General features: G+C 45.0%; 1 protein-coding gene across 2 annotated transcripts in view; it reads left to right on the forward strand.

Annotated features, from left to right (window-relative positions):
• The window catches only part of LOC310793663 (armadillo-like helical domain-containing protein 3), a gene marked incomplete at its 5' end in the record, with an annotated part of 39,126 nt that extends 19,411 nt beyond the window's left edge, over window positions 1–19,715 (forward strand). For both annotated transcript variants that reach the window (XM_083655511.1, XM_083655510.1), the window contains 7 exons: window positions 66–154; window positions 2,702–2,784; window positions 3,202–3,328; window positions 5,336–5,411; window positions 8,095–8,173; window positions 17,154–17,270; window positions 18,764–19,715. In XM_083655511.1, the coding sequence (XP_083511637.1) occupies window positions 66–154; window positions 2,702–2,784; window positions 3,202–3,328; window positions 5,336–5,411; window positions 8,095–8,173; window positions 17,154–17,270; window positions 18,764–18,856 (664 nt within the window). In that variant the 3' untranslated portion in view covers window positions 18,857–19,715. The remainder of the gene's footprint in view (window positions 1–65; window positions 155–2,701; window positions 2,785–3,201; window positions 3,329–5,335; window positions 5,412–8,094; window positions 8,174–17,153; window positions 17,271–18,763) is intronic.

Raw genomic sequence — 19,715 nt, forward strand, 5'->3', positions numbered from 1 at the left:
ACACTTTGCTATTTCCAAACGTCCGTTCAGCTCCATCACCACACTTGTGTTTGTGTCCCATGCAGGCGCTGTGTACAGATCATCCATAAACTCATCTGCTACCAGAAGAAGTGCAGAATCAGGTTACACTACACCTGGAGAGAGCTCTGGTCAGGTACGGATCTCTCTCTCTCTTTCTGCCTCTCTCTGTTTAGCTACAAAGCTTACAGTGTGCAGTATTTGATGTTCAACAGCTTAAGGCTAAAAACAACAATAATTGTTTTAGTGCCTGAACTATCCTATCAGTTGATTAGTTGGTATCGATTAGTTGATTGACAGGAAATGTACCGGTATTTATTTTAATTTTGATAATCTTGACCTCCGCCAACGGAGTTGAGGAGTTAATGTTTTCGCCCCCGTTTGTCGGTCTGTCTGTTAGGCAGGATATCTCGAAAAGTTCTGAACGGATTTGCACGAAACCCGGCAGAAAATCAGGTCATGTGCTAAATTAGAACTGATGAACTTTCCACGCCCACTAGCCAAAAGGGGGTGTGGCAGTGGGCGTGGGCAATCACAAAAAGGAGCTTAACTTCCACACAGATTCAACTGTGATGTCACTCGGGCAGTTGTGGTGTCAACAGTGATGTCATTCGAGCAACTGATTGATTGATGGCGTACAATTGCCCCACTGTGATGTCACGGGCACTCTGCAGATTCTCCACCCTAGAACTAGATTTCTAGTTACTTAAACCGCTAGAATTCTGTTATTTGCTAGACATCAACCTGAAGAGTTCCATCAAATGGTTGCTGTTTTAGAAAGCCATTCTCAAATCATTGGGCCTGTTTGGGAAATGTATTGCATCATAGAGAGCCGCAGTAACCAGTCCGGAAATCATCGATGCTAACAGTCCTGGTTCTTCACTGTTTTCGCCTATGGGAGTTTTGAATGGGTTTTTGGCGCGATGCTTCTAATAATCTCTCTGAGCAATGCTGGCTTAATCAAATGCGAACCAGTGTTTAGTAATATCATCTTCACACACGAGGACCACTTTTACGAGTTTTGAAGCTTTTACGTGCCGTTAAAAGGACTGCTAGCTAGCAAACGGCTAAATGAGACTACACTGTTGAGTTGACGGGGATATTATACGTCAATAACGTCACCACTTCAAAGGACGAACACAGAAATTCTCTTTCCCTCACCTGGTTCAGCCCCGTTCAGTCCGGGGTAATCAGTGCACACATCCAACAACACTCGTTGAGTGCTGACGTGACGTGGAAGCCTATGCGACAGTGTGTAGTTCTGGATTAGCTTAGCTCGAGCATTTTACTTCTAGGGCTCGCATTTACGCTACAAAACCCATGAAAGTGGTCCTCATGTGTGAAGATTATCCGACGGAACTCTGGTTCGCGTTTGATTAATCTTGCGTTGCCCAGAGACCGTATTTGAAGCATCGCGGCAAAAACCCATTCAAAAATCCCATAGACAGAAACAGTGAAGAACCAGGAAGTTCGGGACTTCCGCGTTCTGACTACAAAAATACGTCATCCCTGCAGCTCTCTATTGAGGATGGATAATAGCTCTGCCTAAAGAAAGCACCATCAATCCTGCTGGCTTTGTTTTCACACAACACCATATCAATTCAGGCTGTAATGAGCCCATCTCACTGTGTCTCATTAGAATACAGATCCCTCTAATCTGACCAATAATCACCCTCATTCCCTCGGTAACACCCTCTCATCACCGTGCTGATAATAGCATACGATATGAAGCAAGAACAGAGAGGACTGAGTGTGCCAGCTTCTGTTGGAGTTTGTTAAAGGATTTTACTTTTTTGCCCAAACACACTTAAGATTTTCTTAATGGCTTTAGTTTTCTTCTACAGAAGCTTGTGAAAGGATTTGATTTGGTGTGCAAAGGTTCTTTCCTCCTGTGTTTCCATTATCTACCTTAAAGTCCCTGGAAACCAAAATCCACAAAAACCTTCTAACTATTAAATTTAGGGTCTTATGTGAGTAATTGTGTGCCTCAGAAATTAATTTACATTACTTTCAACCCTAACCCCAAAAATCGACACTTTTCTACAAGGTCTGGATTTCCATTTCCTCGCTAAAGAGAGCGGAGCGCGCGGTGCTAAAATGCATGATCTTATCACGTCATAAGATTTAATTGAATCACACACATGCATGCACGCACGCGCGCACACACACACTGACACACACACAGTAGCGCTGTTCACTCGCAGCGGCAGAGTCGATCTTCCTCTCTGTCAGTATGCAACGAGCGAACACACACACACACACACACACACTCCATCTCTCTCTCCTTCTCTCTCTCCCCATTTCCCTCTCTCTCTCTCTCTCTCTCTCTCGGAGGAGACCGGAGACCTGCTGCAGACGGGACACGCCCACACAGTCCGCGGGAGAAAATACACTCTAAAATCGAATTGATTCTCATTACTTTTGCCATGACTGTCAAACCTAAATTTATATACTTTGCAACGTTCATCATCGTTCAAATTTGGCTGGTGGCTTATTAACATAGGGTCCTGTGATGTGATGAACTCAAAATGCTAAATAATAAAGAAATATTTCTGGTTTCCAGGGACTTTAATAATGTTGCACACCGAGGAATCAGGAGTGTTGCCAATATATGCCTCTGTTGGTAGCCAACTATCACCACTGTAGATGATTGCATTAATGCAACATGTCTCTCTCTGCACAGCTCTCATCAACCTGTTGAAGTTCCTGCTGTCAAATGAGACCATACTGCTGGCCAAGCACAACATCTTTCACCTGGCCTTATTGGTGAGTGAGACAAACAAAACAAAACAAGAAATAGTTAACACACAAACTTGACATAGTACAGTTCACACTGGAAATTGGTTTCGCACAGATGTTAGTATGATCTCGTAAGGAGAGTAGAGGCAGCTGCTCTGTGTACGACTGAAATCACACACAGACAAGACTCCTTTTATTCATATTTGTTAGAAGAGACTTGGTCAGGACAAAAGACGCCGAAGGCTTTTAAAGGCTTCCTGTGTGGAAACCGATGCAGGGTAGATTTGATTTCTCTTGAGAGATCTTGTTTTGGTGTGGGGTTTTGAGGACTGACCGCTGTCGGAGGTACTCTAACACTGTAAACACATCTCATATTTCTCTTACTTTCTCCATCTGTTTGAATGTGAAACGTGTTGAATGTGAAACATGTGTCGTCTCATCCAGGTGGTGAACCTGTTCAACATGTTCATAACGTACGGGGACACGTTCCTGCCCACCTCCAACAGCTACGACGAGCTGTACTATGAGATAGTACGAATGCACCAGGTCTTCGACAACCTCTACTGTATGGGTAAGACGAGACACGGGTGTGAGAGACAGAGAGACATTCTTGACCAGAATTCCCTCATCAACAACAGCAACAACAGCAACTTTATTTATGTAGCACTTTTAAAAACAGAGTTACAAAGTGTTGTACATAATCGACATAAAAAAGAGTCAAGGACAAAGTGTCAGTTAAGAAAGCAAGAATTACATGGGCTATTTCAAATCAATATAAATAATAAAAAAGACAAAGAAAATCAATACAACAGATGATGAGAGAAGTAGCAAAGTAAAGTCTGAGATAAACATATAAAAAAAGAGAAGTGTCAGAATCAAGAATTAACTCATTGAGTGCCAGCCACTTTTGGAGAACGTGAGTTTTCAGAGCGTTTTCAGTGATTTCTCGAGGCCCACAGAATATTGTGTGATATTACTATGTAAACACCGAACATGCACAAAGAACGAGCTGGCTCTATTGTATCATCAGCAAAAAAAAGTTTATTGATACCATTTTCCGTTCTTTAGTTATGAGCCGGAGAAGATAGGTCGTTTTGAGCAAATACAGGCGTTTCAAATTATTAGCTGAGATATTCCGCCTTTTGTGAAATGCAGCATTTCAAGCACATTCACTGAGTCTGAAGATAATATTTTCTGATGTAGTGACGTGGTGTAGTTGTGTGATGCCCTGCGTGCCCCACCTCGCTCTCCCCCCCTCCCCCCCTCAGCTGCAAACTCCTCCCCACACGAACACACAGCCAACACGCACCCACTCTATTTTCGGAGGGCTCCGTTTTTGTTCCCAGCGCGATACGGAAATGCCAAGCCGGACTGCAGGGAAAGGTTTGGCCCTTCGGCGTCGGGTGCTGCCTTTCTGGCGGCTAATCGTGTGGATAAACTATGCAGACAGACAGACAGAGGCAGAGGAGCTCAGTTGTGGGCGCGGATTGACTGCTGTGCGCAGCCAACGTCAGTTGCAGACAGAGCAATCTATATGGCTCTGGCTGCAGCATGCATCGGTTTCTCTTTGATCACGGCTTTTTCCAGCTGTTTTCCGGACCTCTCTCTAATCTGGAGAGCACTGTCGCCACCTAATGAGTCCGTAAAATAGGTTATACACCTTCAATAGCTCCCATATTTGTACAGGAGATGCCCGAGGCTTTCATCCACGTCCCACCGTCAAAAAACGCATTTGACGTCGATCGACGTCCTTGGCACTCAATGAGTTAAAATCAGCTAGCGTTTTGAGGAGTGATTTAGCACGCTTGTTCTTAGTCTGGGAGCTCTGACAGAAAATGCACAGTCGACTCAGTCGAGTCGCCTTTAGCTTTTAACCGTGACTTTGGAACAGATACGTAGTAGGGGTGTCAAAAATAATCGATTATAAGATGCATCGCGATGCGGACGTGCACGATTCTGCATCGATTCACAAATGTCAAAAATTGTTTATTAATTATTATTATTTTTTTTATTTTATTTTTTATAATCAAATAAAATATAATGGAAGTACCGGTACATGCAGTTGTTTATTTTAATTATGGATCATAATACAATGCAATTCCAAATGCAGTTTTATTTTAAAAGTAGCCACACAGTGAGAAAAAAGAAAGTGAGAAAAAAAAAATCATGTATTGCAGAAAAAAGTGATGCATCGATTTAAGATGCATCGAGATGCATCGATAATCGTGATCGAATCAAATGGTAGCCCTCTGAATCGTAATCGTGAGGCCAGTGAAGATTCACAGCTCTAATACGTAGGAGAGTTTTCTCTGAGGATCTCAGGTAGCACGTCTGGTCGTAAGGGGAGAGGAGCTCAGAGATATAGGGAGGTGCCAAACCAGACGGGGCCTTCAAAGTGATTACAAATCAATTCTAAAAGACACAGGGAGCCAATGGAGAGAAGCTAAACTTGGTGTAATGTGGTCACATGTTTTGGAAGCAGTTAAGAGCTGGGTAAAGTGTGGCCGTGTCTTACTTGCTCCCTCTTCTCTCTCTCGTCACGTCATTCTTCTCTCATTTGCCTTTGTCTGTCTTCCAGTCTTGAGAGTATCAACCAACACCGGCCAGTGGAAGGAGCCTGCTAGTAAAGTCACACATGCCCTCGTCAATGTCCGGTAAACACACACACACACACACACACACACACACACACACACACACACACACACTCACACTCACACTCACACTCACACACACACACACACACACACACACACAGACACACACACACACACACACACACACACACACACACACACACGGGGAGTAGGAGAAGGTTGACGATTGGTAGATTAAGGGAAAAGAATGGAGAGTGATTGGTAGAGGTCAAAACAAAGTGGATGAGAGGTTGTCTTTGGAGCTGTAATCTGGCCTCTCTATCGCCAGCCTCTTCCTGTTTTCTGCCTCCACTTCCTCTCCTCCACCTCCCTTAGGCCCCGCCCTCCCTTATCTCCTTAACCCTTTACTCTCCTCTCCACACGCATACAGTACTTGGCCACCTCTCTCCTCCACCCGTCCTCTCCTATCATCTCTGCTTCCTCTCCGTCATCCCTATTCCCATCTCCTCTGAGGGGATGATCCTCTGAGGTCACCCTGGATGCTCCCCTAGGACACATGCAGTCAACTGGGCTCATACTGCAATAATAGGCAGTTAACAATGGTGGAAGGGAAGGGAGGGAGACAGGAGATTGAAAGAGAGTGAATGAATGAGCCAATGAAGGAACGTATAAAGAAACCCCAGAGTTTGTTTTGAGTTTATAAATGCAAATGAAGGGACTGATGCTATTTAGATTCCATCAGTGTGTTTTGCTGTACTCCAGCTTCCTACAGATAAATGACAACAGAATTATCACTGTGGAGAGTTCTCCGCGTTTGTGTCACTGTAATCTATTTGATATATGAGGCACTATATAAGAAAATAAGCCACTTCCTCTGACAGCTAAGCTATGCTTATTGCGTAAAGCAGTCGGGTTAGTTTCATAGAAATTAATGCAAATGCTAAAAAAAAAAGATTGCCTCTGAATTGACCCTGGTGTGCTCACACAATACGAAGGAGGCATTGGGATGGAATAGAATAACATACAACATAATACATTAGAATAGAATTACAGAAATTAGTTTTGTGTTAAGCAGGTTGTCTATGGTATTTTGGTATTGGCCAACTACAAACAAAACCTTCCATTATTAATTAGGTTTACACTAAAACACCTTTTCAATTTTAATAAAGTAGAAATCTTGTGTGCTCGATTTCTAGGGTGGAGTGGAGACTCTGGAGAAACTAGCTTTTCTCCTTGTCCTCTTCTCCCTACTTATACTCCCACCACTTACTGTATATACGAGGGATCAGCCGATCAGCTTGTTGCTAAACAAACGACTTACGTCATTTTATAATGGGACCCTATGGAGCCAGCCTTGAGGGTCTCACTCTAGCCGGCTGTGCTGTTTACAAATTCACTTCATTTTAAAAAGTGCGACAGTTCACACAACTTTAACACGACATAGATATATTATACATCAGACTCTTGAGCTACTTCTGCTCTCACTCAGAATGACAAAATATAAGTGATGTCATGTATAGTTTTTGAGATATCAACGTTTGTTTGGCACAACTCATACTAGTTAACTGCTGCAGGGTTCCCACCACTTAGCCACCCCTCATCTAGGAAGGGTCACTGATGACATCATCGTGACTGATACTGCCCAGAGAGACAGAGCCCACTTAACCAATTTGAACTAAGAGTGTGTGTGTGTGTGTGTGTGTGTGTGTGTGTGTGTGTGTGTGTGTGTGTGTGTGTGTGTGTGTGTGTGTGTGTGTGTTAGTGTGTGTGTGTGTTAGTGTGTGTGTGTGTGTGTGTGTGTGTGTGTGTGTGTGTTGTACTCTATGCCAGCGTTTCTCAACTGGTGGGTCGCGGGTCGTTTTGATTGGGTCGCGGACATTGGCCAAAAAAAAAAAAAAAAAAACATATTTAATTTGAGTTCAATTCAGATTATTGAAACTGGATTAGCCTGACCAGTTTTACTTGTTTAACAAGCTGAAGCATATGCTCTGCCTGTAATTCAAGAGAAGTCTGCCTTTTCATTTCATATTTAATTTGAGTTCAATTCAGATGATTGAAACTGGATTAGCATGGCCCCAGTTTAATTAAAAGTTATGACCAGTTTAACTAAAAAGCATATAGCCTGCCTGTGATTCAAGAAAAGTCTGCCTTTTTATTTCATATTAGTTAAATTCAGACTATTGAAACTGGATTAGCATGACCAGGTTAACTTGTTTTATTATTATTATTATTATTATTATTATTATTATTATTATTATTATTATTATTATTATTATTATTATTATTAACTTGTTTAAAAACATATAGGCATGTAATTCAAGTCTGCCTTTTATTTCATATTTCATACAGTTCAAATAAGACTTTCTGAGCATGACCAGTTTGACTTGTTTAAATTTAAAAACATATAGGCCTGTAATTCAAGTCTGCCTTATTTCAATTGGTTTTTAGCCCTAGTTGCACTTCTGTTGCACTTTTTTGTTCATTTGAGGTTTATAACAGTGCATGAAGGCATTGTGTATTAAATTAATGCACTATTTTTTGTGCAATAAATTTGAGTGGTTTAAAAAAAAATCTTAAATTTGGGTCGCGACTTCATGACAAGGAAAATAGTGGGTCCTGAGGCTACACCAGTTGAGAACCACTGACCTATGCTATACTGTCTGTCTATGCTGTACTGTCTGTCTATGCTGTACTGTCTATGGCATGCTATACTAAAAAAATGCTTTTCAAATTATTTAAGGGCCATCGTCAACCATTTCAACCCTAAGATTGAGTCCTATGCTGCTGTGAACCACATCTCCCAGCTGTCAGAAGAACAGGTAACCACAGCACTCTTGTCTGGGATGTTTTGTTTAATGTTATAATTAGCCTTACAGACTTCACTGATGTCACAGTCATTCATTGTTATTCTCTTTTATGATGCCAGAGTCACACTTTCAGACTTTATTTATGACATCACACAGTGTCCTTGCTGTCTTGCTGTGTGGTTGGTGTCTTTGCTGTCACCCTTTAATCATGGTACCTATTCTCATCTGATAGTGTTTTTGTTGTCGTATACTGTATGACCCTTTCCCTACTGTATATGACATCACTATGTTGTTGTTGTCGTATACTGTATGACCCTTTCCCTATATGACATCACTATGTTGTTGTTGTCATATCTTGTATGACCCTTTCCCTACTGTATATGACATCACTATGTTTGTGTTGTCATCACAGTGTCCAGTAGCATCTAGTTCAACATAGCGGCATCAAGATGTCAATTCAGTTCATTTAAATTGAATTGCATCTTGAGTCTGAATGCAAAACCTGGAAATGTATCGTTTAATCAATGTATCGTTTAATCAACGCATCATGATGCGGACGTGTTAATCGAATTGAATCGTTGACAGATGAATCGTAATCGAATCGAATCGTGAGACCAGTGAAGACTCGCAGCCCATGACTGGGAACTGAGAGAGCAGGTCACGTGGTGGCTGGGTTTACCTAGGCTATATTGTGATGGCTTCCTCTGGGAAAAGATACAAAATGGATATACTACGTATGTTGAAAATATAGATCAAGAAAATAAACTTAGAACAAAAACTCCAATGTCCAAGTCCCCCATTTGCCCTACTGTATAAAGCGCCTTTCAGAGAATATATTGTTGTATATGCTCGGGCAGTGATTGTCAAGCTACTGTCCGACACTGTGCTCAGGAAGGAAGCCATTGCACCAGATTTCCTCCTTGGGTTTGCTTGGGCAGCGTTATTTCCGACCCCATTAAGTAGAAATGAATTACACCAACATCCTGGGCTGGAATCTAGTGAAACATTGCTCTGTACATGAATCTAGTGAAACATTTGCTCTGTACATTTCAAAAGTCATTCTTATGAAAATTTAATTACATACTGGAAAACACTCAGTGAGAAGTGGCCACTCTGTTTTATTTTTGAAAGAACTACCTAGTCACAGCTAGAAGGTCCTGGGTTCCATTCTCACCTGGGACGCTGTGAGCGCTGAAGGAATGCGTGCCCGTCCGCATGTCCCACAATGAGTACTTATTCTGTGTGTGTATACACACACACACACACACACACACACACACACACACACACACACACACACACACACACACACACACACACACACACACACACACACACACACACAGAGGGTTAGAACCACTGACCTATTCTAATGTCTAGTCAGTGGTTAGAACGCAGTCATTAAGAAAGTGAGTTGTAGTGATTCTATCATCATAAGGTATCAAAACCTGGAGTTTGGAAGGAGGGCAAACTTGACTGATGTGAGCAGAGTGAGCTCTATTTAAACACTTGTTAACAAAAAACAAAAAAACTCGTAACGGACAAGCCCGTCTTTTATTGTCACACGAACACCACAACACATGCATGCGGCCACAACACACTCATGCTGACGGTGGCCGGTGAAAAGTGTCCTCTGCATTTAACCCATCCAGGCATGTCCTTTCCTCCGAGGGGCAGGCCAGGAGCAGTGGTCGCTTTCTCGTACAGCGCCCGGGGACCAACTTCGGATGTTGTCGTCACTGGTCGGATGACGATGACGATCTGATCTTCTGCATGTTTTTAGTGGGGGGGTTATATACGGAGGAACCCCCTGGGGGAGCACGGGGAGAACATGCAAACTCCACACAGAGAGAAAGGCCCTTACGACGAGATAACCCACCTGGTCAGTAGGCACTGAGGATATGGGGGGGAACACAACCACAGCGCTCACAGTGTCCCAGGCGAGAATCGAACTCAGGACCTTCTGACTGTGAGGCGACAGCGCTACCGACTGCGCCACCGTGCCCCACATGTATCATTCATGTCAAATAGTTGCATGATGAGGATGAGGAAGAAGCCGGGAGAGTCTTTTATTTACAAGCTGATAAGAGAGTGATGGATTTGGTCATTATACTCCGCAATTACCTCTCTGCTTTTATCGCTTAGATTTATTCACAACAGAGAGGGGAGGCAGGAGGTGGTGTCACTGCTCTGCCACCTCTTTTATTATTTATTTACTTATTTATTCTTCTTGCTCCAAATGAATCACATTTTTGAGGGGCTAAAGGTGCCCCAATAAAACTTTGCACATTGAGTCAGAAGTGGGAAAAAACTATATTGTTTGTGGGTCTTGTGCATGGGTGTGGCAAAATAGCTTGATAGCGCCCCCTGCAAATTTTCAATGAGGTAGCCCTCGCGGTACGTTTCACCTACATGTCCGATTTGGTATATCATGTCCAGATTTTAAAAAGTCTTTGTGTCACGACCCGATGGGAAGTCAGTCATTTTGAGTTGATTGTGCATTTTTTGTGTATTTTTTGTGTGCCACTTACAGATGTTATACTTTAACAAACTCCTCCAAATAGAGAGCATGTGTGGGAACGCCCACAAAACGTTATACGGCTGGCGCGCGAGTGGGGTAAAACCGCAGATATATCTCAATGGGATGACTCACCAAAGGACGGTGCTGCGGCTCTAAACTACAGGTTTAGGGGTTCTAGAGCAGAACACAAGACTCTGCTCAGATGTGCGTTTACTGCGGTGGTTAAATCTAGAGCTGGGTATTGGTTCAAATTTCAAGAATCGATTCGATTCCGATTCACAAGGTTGCGAATCGATTAATTTCGATTCGATTTGATTCGATTCCGATTCGATCAATTTTCAATATTGATTTGGTTAGTGATACCAAAACGTGGTTTTTGAGCTGTACCCTGAATTACATGACTGTCCAGTTATGTAATACAGGGGTTTCCAACCAGCCAAGTAGATACATGGGGAAAAAAAGTTGCAGACCTGTTGTCAATTTTAATGGTTTTAGTTACACATATATTTACTCACCACGTGGTGACAAAGGGTAAATAACAGCCTTTTCATCTGTCAATAAAGACACTTTCACAATTATGCACAGTGATTTGATTTCAGCCTATATAATTTCTAAAAGTAGATATTAATGATCAAACATTTCCATTCATGTAGCCTACAGTATTTATGTTTTTGTTTCAACTACAAACATAATTAAACGTCAACTTGAAACTATGTTTCAACTACCACACACAGCACAATATTTTAGCCTGTTTAGTATTTTTTTTTTTTTTTTTTTTTTTTTTAATTTTTTAATCGATCTCTGGACATATGAATCGATAATCGAGGATTAAAATGAAAATCGATTAAAAATCGGAGAATCGATTTTTTGAACCCAGCCCTAGTTAAATCCCCGATTGTGTCTGCCTGGGCTGGGCTAGCAGCTAAATTCTAACTTTGCTGAATGGATAGAATGGGGGATTTACCCCCACCCTGACCACGCCCCCAGCCAGGCTGAGCCAGCTAACCCAGCGTCTATGACGAGACGTCGCCTCAACCTGTGTGGTTAATCAGGTCCACCTTAAAAGACCGTCACATTAGTTTTTGTCGAATGGCATGTCCGTGGCGAGGCGTCGAATTTCCATGTTTTCGCCACGAAAAAGGAAGTGGTTTGTAAGTAACTCATACATTGTCCAATCTGCCCCAAATTTCACATGTTTGATAAGAGGCCTGGCCTGAATACATCTACATGCCAATATTCAGTTATAGTTATAGTGCCACCTACTGGCAACAGGAAATGACATGTTTTATACTCTGATGTACTCCTCCTAGTGGGTTGACCAGAAATGTCCATGGTGTTGTCCAATGTCCACTCTTGATGAGGCATAATTAGTGGGTGTTCTCTAGCGCTACATAGTGGACACACACAGGAAGTAACTCCTGTGTGCAGTGTCCAAAACGCATGAAAATTCAGAGCCTGGTCGACCGGTTGGTGTCCAGCAATGACCCCGATGTGCACGAAGGTGCGAGAGCCCGATCATCGCTGAGCCTGTTTGCAGCTTGTAACAGTGGCTCAGTGCAGCTCAGTGCATTGATCCACTTAGATTCAAGTAGAACTTCCTGTTATGACAAGTGCTCATTTCCAGCAGCCTCCATTAATGGCATCATGTCATTTCCAGAGTAGAGACACTTTTTTTCCACTGCTCTGAAATGTGATATGCCCACTCCATACAAGCCTCATTTACTTTCCATGATGTCAGTATTTCCCTGTGGCCTGGCTGATCTATATTAGATCTATATTATTTATGTATATATATATATATATATATATATATATATATATATATATATATATATATATATATATATATATATATATAGATCAGGGGCCAGTTGCACCAACTGGTCTTACACTGGTCTTAAGCTAAGTTGGTCGTAACTTTACGACCTAACAGCTACGCCGGTTGCACCAAGACGGCTTAAGCCTTCTTTTCACTACGACCAGGCGTAGTCAGGAGGAGGCGTAGAGCCTGCCTGTCTCCGCGGAGACCTTTTTGAGTCCTTACCGTCATCGTCGTAACACAGCCAGTTCTCCGTCTTTGAAGCACGATGTTAGATTATAGATAACTAGTTGTGTGGCTTAGCCTTCCCAAATGTTGCCGTTAATTTTTTAGAATTTAATACATAGAATTGGGAACGTTACATTCAATTTCATTCAGACTGTCTGTCTGGCTCAATCACCGCCATTTTTCCCCCGGAGCGAGGGAGGGTGGGAGGAGGGAGGGTGTAGTGATGCACTTACAGTAGTGGCTGAGAGAGCGTAGTGGCACAGTGCTCCAAGCAGGTCGCGAGGCACATTTTTTGCAACATCATCCAATCAGGGGGCATTCCCTGGCAATTCACATGAACGCGCATTGCTACGACCAGCATAGTTAAGACCAGACTAAGCCGTGTTGGTGCGACAGGCATAAATCCACTCTAAAGACTGGTCTTAACTAAGACCGACGTAGGAGTTACGACCAGGCATAGTTAAGACCAGTTGGTGCAACCGGCCCCAGATGTATATGGTGTCAGTACTGTCCTGTTGTCCTGTGGCCTTTCTGATCTATATTCTTCTGTCAGACATTTGCCTGGTTTGAGTCTTTTGATCATCGTCAGCAACTTTACTATACTAATACTTAAATGACAGCAATCACCTCTTACGAATAGACGTAAACATTTTCTAAACGGTAGGATATGTCCTTTTGGAATGAAACTTTTACAACTTGCTACTCTCAGCATTCATAAAACATTTAAAACAATGTAGGCCGTACTTAGGAAAACATCAGGACAAAATTTAGTGAACCACAGCAAAACCCTGTCATCTAAAATTGAGATGAAAGGTTTTTGGACGTAGAGAAATTGGGAACTTAGATGATGTAATGAACCATGATGTGGTCATTTGCTCAGTCCAATAAGCCAAATCATAAACAGTGTGTGGATGGGTCTTAATCATTAGCCTCTGCTCTGTCTGAGGCAGATTGCACCCTGCCTTCCCAACGACCAGCTGTCTCTTAACTTTGCTTTTATTCAAACTAAGCTCTCGCGTCTTTACATTACATTACGTCATTTAGCAGATGCTTTTGTTTTGTCCAAAGCGACTTACAATATCACAATTTGTCAACAGTACAGAAAACCACTATGCAACACAACACAATCAATGACAGCTAAGATATTTTGATAGACTAGCACCATGTAGGAAGTAGTTTGAGAAGGAATAAGTAACATGTAGCATTAGTAGGTTTTTTTATTTTTTATTATTTTTATTATAGATGTTAGTTCAACAAGGGCCTAGGTGTAGCCTGAAAAGGTGAGTTTTTAGTCTCCGCCGAAAGATTGGCAGTGATTCGGCCGTTCTGACCGAAGGGGGGAGCTCATTCCACCATTGAGGGGCCAGGGACGAGAAGAGTCGCGATCGGGACGAGCGACTTTTGAGCCCACGTAGCGTTGGAGGAGCGAGGCGATCTGGACGGGTGGAGGAGCGGAGGGAGCGATGAGAAGTTTAAAACTTGACCATGGACTGCAGATAGGAAGGGGCTGACATGTGGACCGCCCTGTAGGCCAGTACCAGTGTCTTGAATTTGATGCGAGCCGAGATGGGAAGCCAGTGAAGGTCACGGAAGAGGGGAGTGACATGAGAGAATTTTGGTTGGTTGAACACCAGACGGGCTGCAGCGTTCTGAATGAGCTGAAGCGGTCAGATGGCTGCAGCAGGTAGCCCAGCCAGAAGAACATGGCAGTAGACCAAGCGAGAGATGATAAGTGACTGGACCAGGAGTTGTGTTGCTTCCCTTGTGAGAAACGGACAGATTTTGCGGATGTTGTACAGGGAGAACCTACAGGAGTGGGCAGTTGCTACGATGTAGGCTGAGTTGGACAGCTGATTGTCAAGGATCACTCCAAGGTTCTTAGCTGTTTGAGAGGGAAACACAGTAGTGTTGCCGATGGAGATGGAAAGGTCGGTGAGGGGACAGTCTTTCCCGGGGAGGAAGAGTAGCTCTGTCTTACCAAGATTCAGCTTGAGATGGTTGGGCAGACATCCAAGCACCAATGTCTTTGAGGCATGCAGCGATACGTGCCTCGATTTGGGCGTCTGAGGCGGGGGGAGAGAGGTAGAGCTGAGTGTCGTCAGCATAGCAGTGATAAGAGAAGCCATGAGATGAGATCACATGGCCCAGAGATCTGATATAGAGAAGGAATAGCAAGGGGCCCAGGACTGAGCCCTGGGGCAGACCTGTGCTAAGAGTACAGGATCTGGATAGGGATCCTTGCCATAGAACCTGGTATGAGCGGTCAGAGAGATAGGAGGCAAACCAGGAGAGTGCAGATCCTGAGATGCCTAGATCAGAGAGAGTAGAGAGAAGAATCTGGTGATTCACTGTGTCTCCACCCTTTCTTCTCCAGTCTGCTTCCACCCCACTATCAGCCTTTTTTAACGAGGTGTGAAACCTTGCGTTTCCTTCCCCCTGTCTTCTGACATCTAGCAGCCCCCCTCTCCTCCCTCACCCCACCCCTCTGGAGCATCTTCATTCCCCTCTCCTCCCTCACTCCACCCCTCTGGAGCATCTTCATTCCCTACAGTGACACTAGAAGATGGATGATGGCTTCCAGAAACACTGAGCATTAAAATGAACTACCGCTTTTTCTTTTCTCTTTCTCTCTCAAACACACACGCACGCGCGCGCACACACACACACACACACACACGCACACACACACACACACACACACCAAGCAAAATCGGTGAAAACACTTGAATACAGAGTACCTCTGTGCATCAAGATAAACACAATGACAGACATGTGGCCACACAATCATATCTGCTTAGTGATGCAGAAAGTTGCTCAAGTGAGGTGAGCATGTCTAAGAAAGCCTCCATTCCTTCTCCCCTCAACTTCACTTTATTTCTCCTGCTCAGACGCATTTGACTTGTTCCTCTTCTGTTCATGTCTTCCTCTTCCCGGGTTCTTCACGCTCCTTTCTCCGCTGCATTTCCCCCCTTCCTCCTTTCTTCTCCTCTGTCCTTTCCATTGCCGCCCTATGCGAGCAACTTGAATACGTTTGCCGAGGTCAGCCTTCAAAGCGATCTCTACATTTACACAGAGAGGAGAGGGAGAAGGGACAGAGATGGAGAATGAAGTATGGAGTGAGAGATATGGCTATGAATTTTTCATCAGTTGTACCATCAGATGTTGAAATAAAAAACAACAACAACCGCACTTTTCCCCAGCAGAGCGACAGATTTATCAGAGGGAGGCTAAAAAAAGGAAGAGAAATGTTTTCCTGCCTGTGTTTTTCAAAGGCAGATTCAGCTTTAGATGTACTGCCAGTGCCCAGGGAGAATGTGTGTGTTTGTTTGCATATTGAATTAGACCTAGGATAATGCCTCTACGTTTTAGACAGTTATGGGTTGGAGGTGTGTATGTTGTTTATGTTTGTTTATGGTGCTTGGGAAGCATGACAGAGTCCGTCTCATCCTGCATCTTCCTGTGAATGTTCCATGCAGTGCGGAGTCATGCAGCGTCTGTAATAGCTGAAAAGATCTGGTTAGGGACGATTTCACGGCTGAATGGGGCAATTCCAGGCATAGAAGTGTGGAGAATCTCTCCATAATTACCTCTGATTTAGCCTAACTTCTGAGGCAACTGTAGCCTCTGCATTTTTGGCCATACGTACACACACACACACACACACACGCACGTTTGACTTACTGTACTTGTGAGGACCTTCCATTGACTACATTCGTACCCTAAACTTAAATTGCAAGAACTAACTCAAAACTCAAATTGGTCCTCACAGTGATAGACATACAATGATAGAAATACACGTCCACTCTCTTCTGGAATAATACTGAAATAGACCAATAGACCAAGTGCCATTAGGCAAGCCTAAGAGAGTTTTGGCTGTTGGAATGGTAATGGAACGGATGGAAATCGGACAAAACAAACAAGAAACAAAGCTCACAAATCACTGAGGAGTCCGTCTATTAGCTGGAGCTGAGGAGTCCGTCTATTAGCTGGAGCCGAGGAGTCCGTCTATTAGCTGGAGCTGAGGAGTCCGTCTATTAGCTGGAGCTGAGGAGTCCGTCTATTAGCTGGAGCTGAGGAGTCCGTCTATTAGCTGGAGCTGGGTCCCTTTTGTCTAACCCTACCATTCACATCCCAAATGCGCCTGTCAGTGATAACGGAGAGGTGGGTCGGGCTCCTGACACCAAGCAGTTAGTGGATAGAAATAGCTCCGTTCAGAAACGGTCACGGAGAGGAACCAGGTGCTAACGCTCCAACATGATGCCTCATGAATAAACATACTGTAATGAATTATGTAACAGCAATTAACAGTTGACTGTTCAATAAATATTGAAGTAATGCATTTACTGTACAAATGATTGTCACGCTCTTTAATCATGTCTTCCCCTCATTTCTTACTCCCCCCCCCCCCCCCCCCCCCCCCCCAGGTGTTGGAGGTGGTACGGTCCAACTATGACACACTGACCCTAAAACTACAGGATGGTCTGGACCAGTTTGAGCGATATTCGGAGCAGCCCAAGGAGGCCGCATTCTTCAAGGAGCTGGTGAGAGAGTGAGCAGTGCATTGTGGGAGCTGGTGAGAGAGTGAGCAGTGCATTGTGGGGGCCGGTGAGGGAGCGAGCAGTGCATTGTGGGGGCCGGTGAGAGAGCGAGCAGTGCATTGTGGGGGCCGGTGAGAGAGCGAGCAGTGCATCGTGGGGGCCGGTGAGAGAGCGAGCAGTGCATCGTGAGGGCTGGTGAGAGAGCGAGCAGTGCATCGTGGGGGCTGGTGAGAGAGCGAGCAGTGCATCGTGGGGGCTGGTGAGAGAGCGAGCAGTGCATTGTGGGGTCTGGTGAGAGAGCGAGCAGTGCATTGTGGGGGCCGGTGAGAGAGCGAGCAGTGCATCGTGAGGGCTGGTGAGAGAGCGAGCAGTGCATCGTGGGGGCTGGTGAGAGAGCGAGCAGTGCATCGTGGGGTCTGGTGAGAGAGCGAGCAGTGCATCGTGGGGTCTGGTGAGAGAGCGAGCAGTGCATTGTGGGGGCTGGTGAGAGAGCGAGCAGTGCATCGTGGGGTCTGGTGAGAGAGCGAGCAGTGCATTGTGGGGGCTGGTGAGAGAGAGAGCAGTGCATTGTGGGGTCTGGTGAGAGAGCGAGCAGTGCATCGTGGGGGCTGGTGAGAGAGCGAGCAGTGCATCGTGGGGGCTGGTGAGAGAGCGAGCAGTGCATTGTGGGGGCCGGTGAGAGAGCGAGCAGTGCATTGTGGGGGCCGGTGAGAGAGCGAGCAGTGCATTGTGGGGGCCGGTGAGAGAGCGAGCAGTGCATCGTGAGGGCTGGTGAGAGAGCGAGCAGTGCATCGTGGGGGCTGGTGAGAGTGCGAGCAGTGCATTGTGGGGGCTGGCGAGAGAGCGAGCAGTGCATCGTGGGGGCTGGTGAGAGTGCGAGCAGTGCATCGTGGGGGCCGGTGAGAGAGCGAGCAGTGCATCGTGGGGGCCGGTGAGAGAGCGAGCAGTGCATTGTGGGGGCTGGCGAGAGAGCGAGCAGTGCATCGTGGGGGCTGGTGAGAGTGCGAGCAGTGCATCGTGGGGGCCGGTGAGAGAGCGAGCAGTGCATTGTGGGGGCTGCCGAGAGAGCGAGCAGTGCATTGTGGGGGCTGGCGAGAGAGCGAGCAGTGCATTGTGGGGGCTGGCGAGAGAGCGAGCAGTGCATTGTGGGGGCTGGTGAGAGAGCGAGCAGTGCATTGTGGGGGCTGGTGAGAGAGCGAGCAGTGCATTGTGGGGGCCGGTGAGAGAGCGAGCAGTGCATTGTGGGGGCTGGTGAGAGAGCGAGCAGTGCATTGTGGGGGCCGGTGAGAGAGCGAGCAGTGCATTGTGGGAGCCGGTGAGAGAGCGAGCAGTGCATTGTGGGGTCCGAGGGTCAGACAGCAAAAGTCTGGTTGCTTGTCTCAGCTGTCATCTGCCTCTTTCATATTATTATGTGTATACTTTATACTCTTTCTCTCTCTTCAGGTGCCTCTTTCATATTATTATGTGTGTACTTTATACTCTTTGTCTCTCTTCAGGTGCGCTCCATCAGCCTGAACGTAAGGAAGAATGTCTCTCTGAACACGCTGAGTCAGGACGTCCTCCTCAAAGAGTTCTCCACCATCTCCTGAGGTGCACACATCCTCCTTCCTGCTCCCTCCAGATGGATAGACACATTTTTTTCGCATGGGGACATGTACACATACTTGGACACACACACACACACACACACACACACACACACACACACACACAAGCCAGTACAATCCTTGGTTAGCCTTCCGGATTCATCTTGAATGCCACCTTCAGACACCCTGTGCAACCCTCATTTCCAAATCCTCTGGTGGCAACTTCTCCCACGAAGACGGACACAGACTGACCGATGGCTGGATGCACCTTAATGGAGAAACCTGAGAGGGGCGCTCTCCCCAAAGTTGGCCGAACTTTCCCTTTCTGCCCTTTTGTGTGAGGATTTCTGGAAGTGCCCATTTGCCACCGGCTCCTTGTGAGCTTGTGTGTGATCTACAGTATTGGTAGGACTGTTAACTCCATCCCCATTCTGCCACTGATGGTATTGTAAGTAACGTCTGTTGTCAAACTGATCGATGCATCACTGTACGGGATTTATCTCTTAGTAATTATTTCAGAGGCTTTTAGCTTTGAGTGATATTGTTTCTCCTTAATATGCAACAACATTGGAAATGGTGAGTTGGCCTTTTGAGTCTGGTGATTCTTATGAGATAATATGCTCAACTGGTCCAGTCAGAATTATTTCATTTATGGCTGAATGTTTGTTGTGTGTGAATGTTAACTTTATCCTCTTCAAGATCACTACAAATTTACAAGTGTTTTGTATTTGAGTAGGACGTGTTGGCCATTAAGTTGAAGATGCTCTGAAGTAACCAACCTTTTGATTATTGTTGCAAAGCCTTGGTGTTTTTGAACAAAGCCCTGACTAACACTCACTAGTGTACATTGCACAACCCCCCC

This window comes from Poromitra crassiceps (genome assembly GCF_964638095.1).
Source record: "Poromitra crassiceps genome assembly, chromosome: 19".
Taxonomy (NCBI): domain Eukaryota; kingdom Metazoa; phylum Chordata; class Actinopteri; order Beryciformes; family Melamphaidae; genus Poromitra; species Poromitra crassiceps.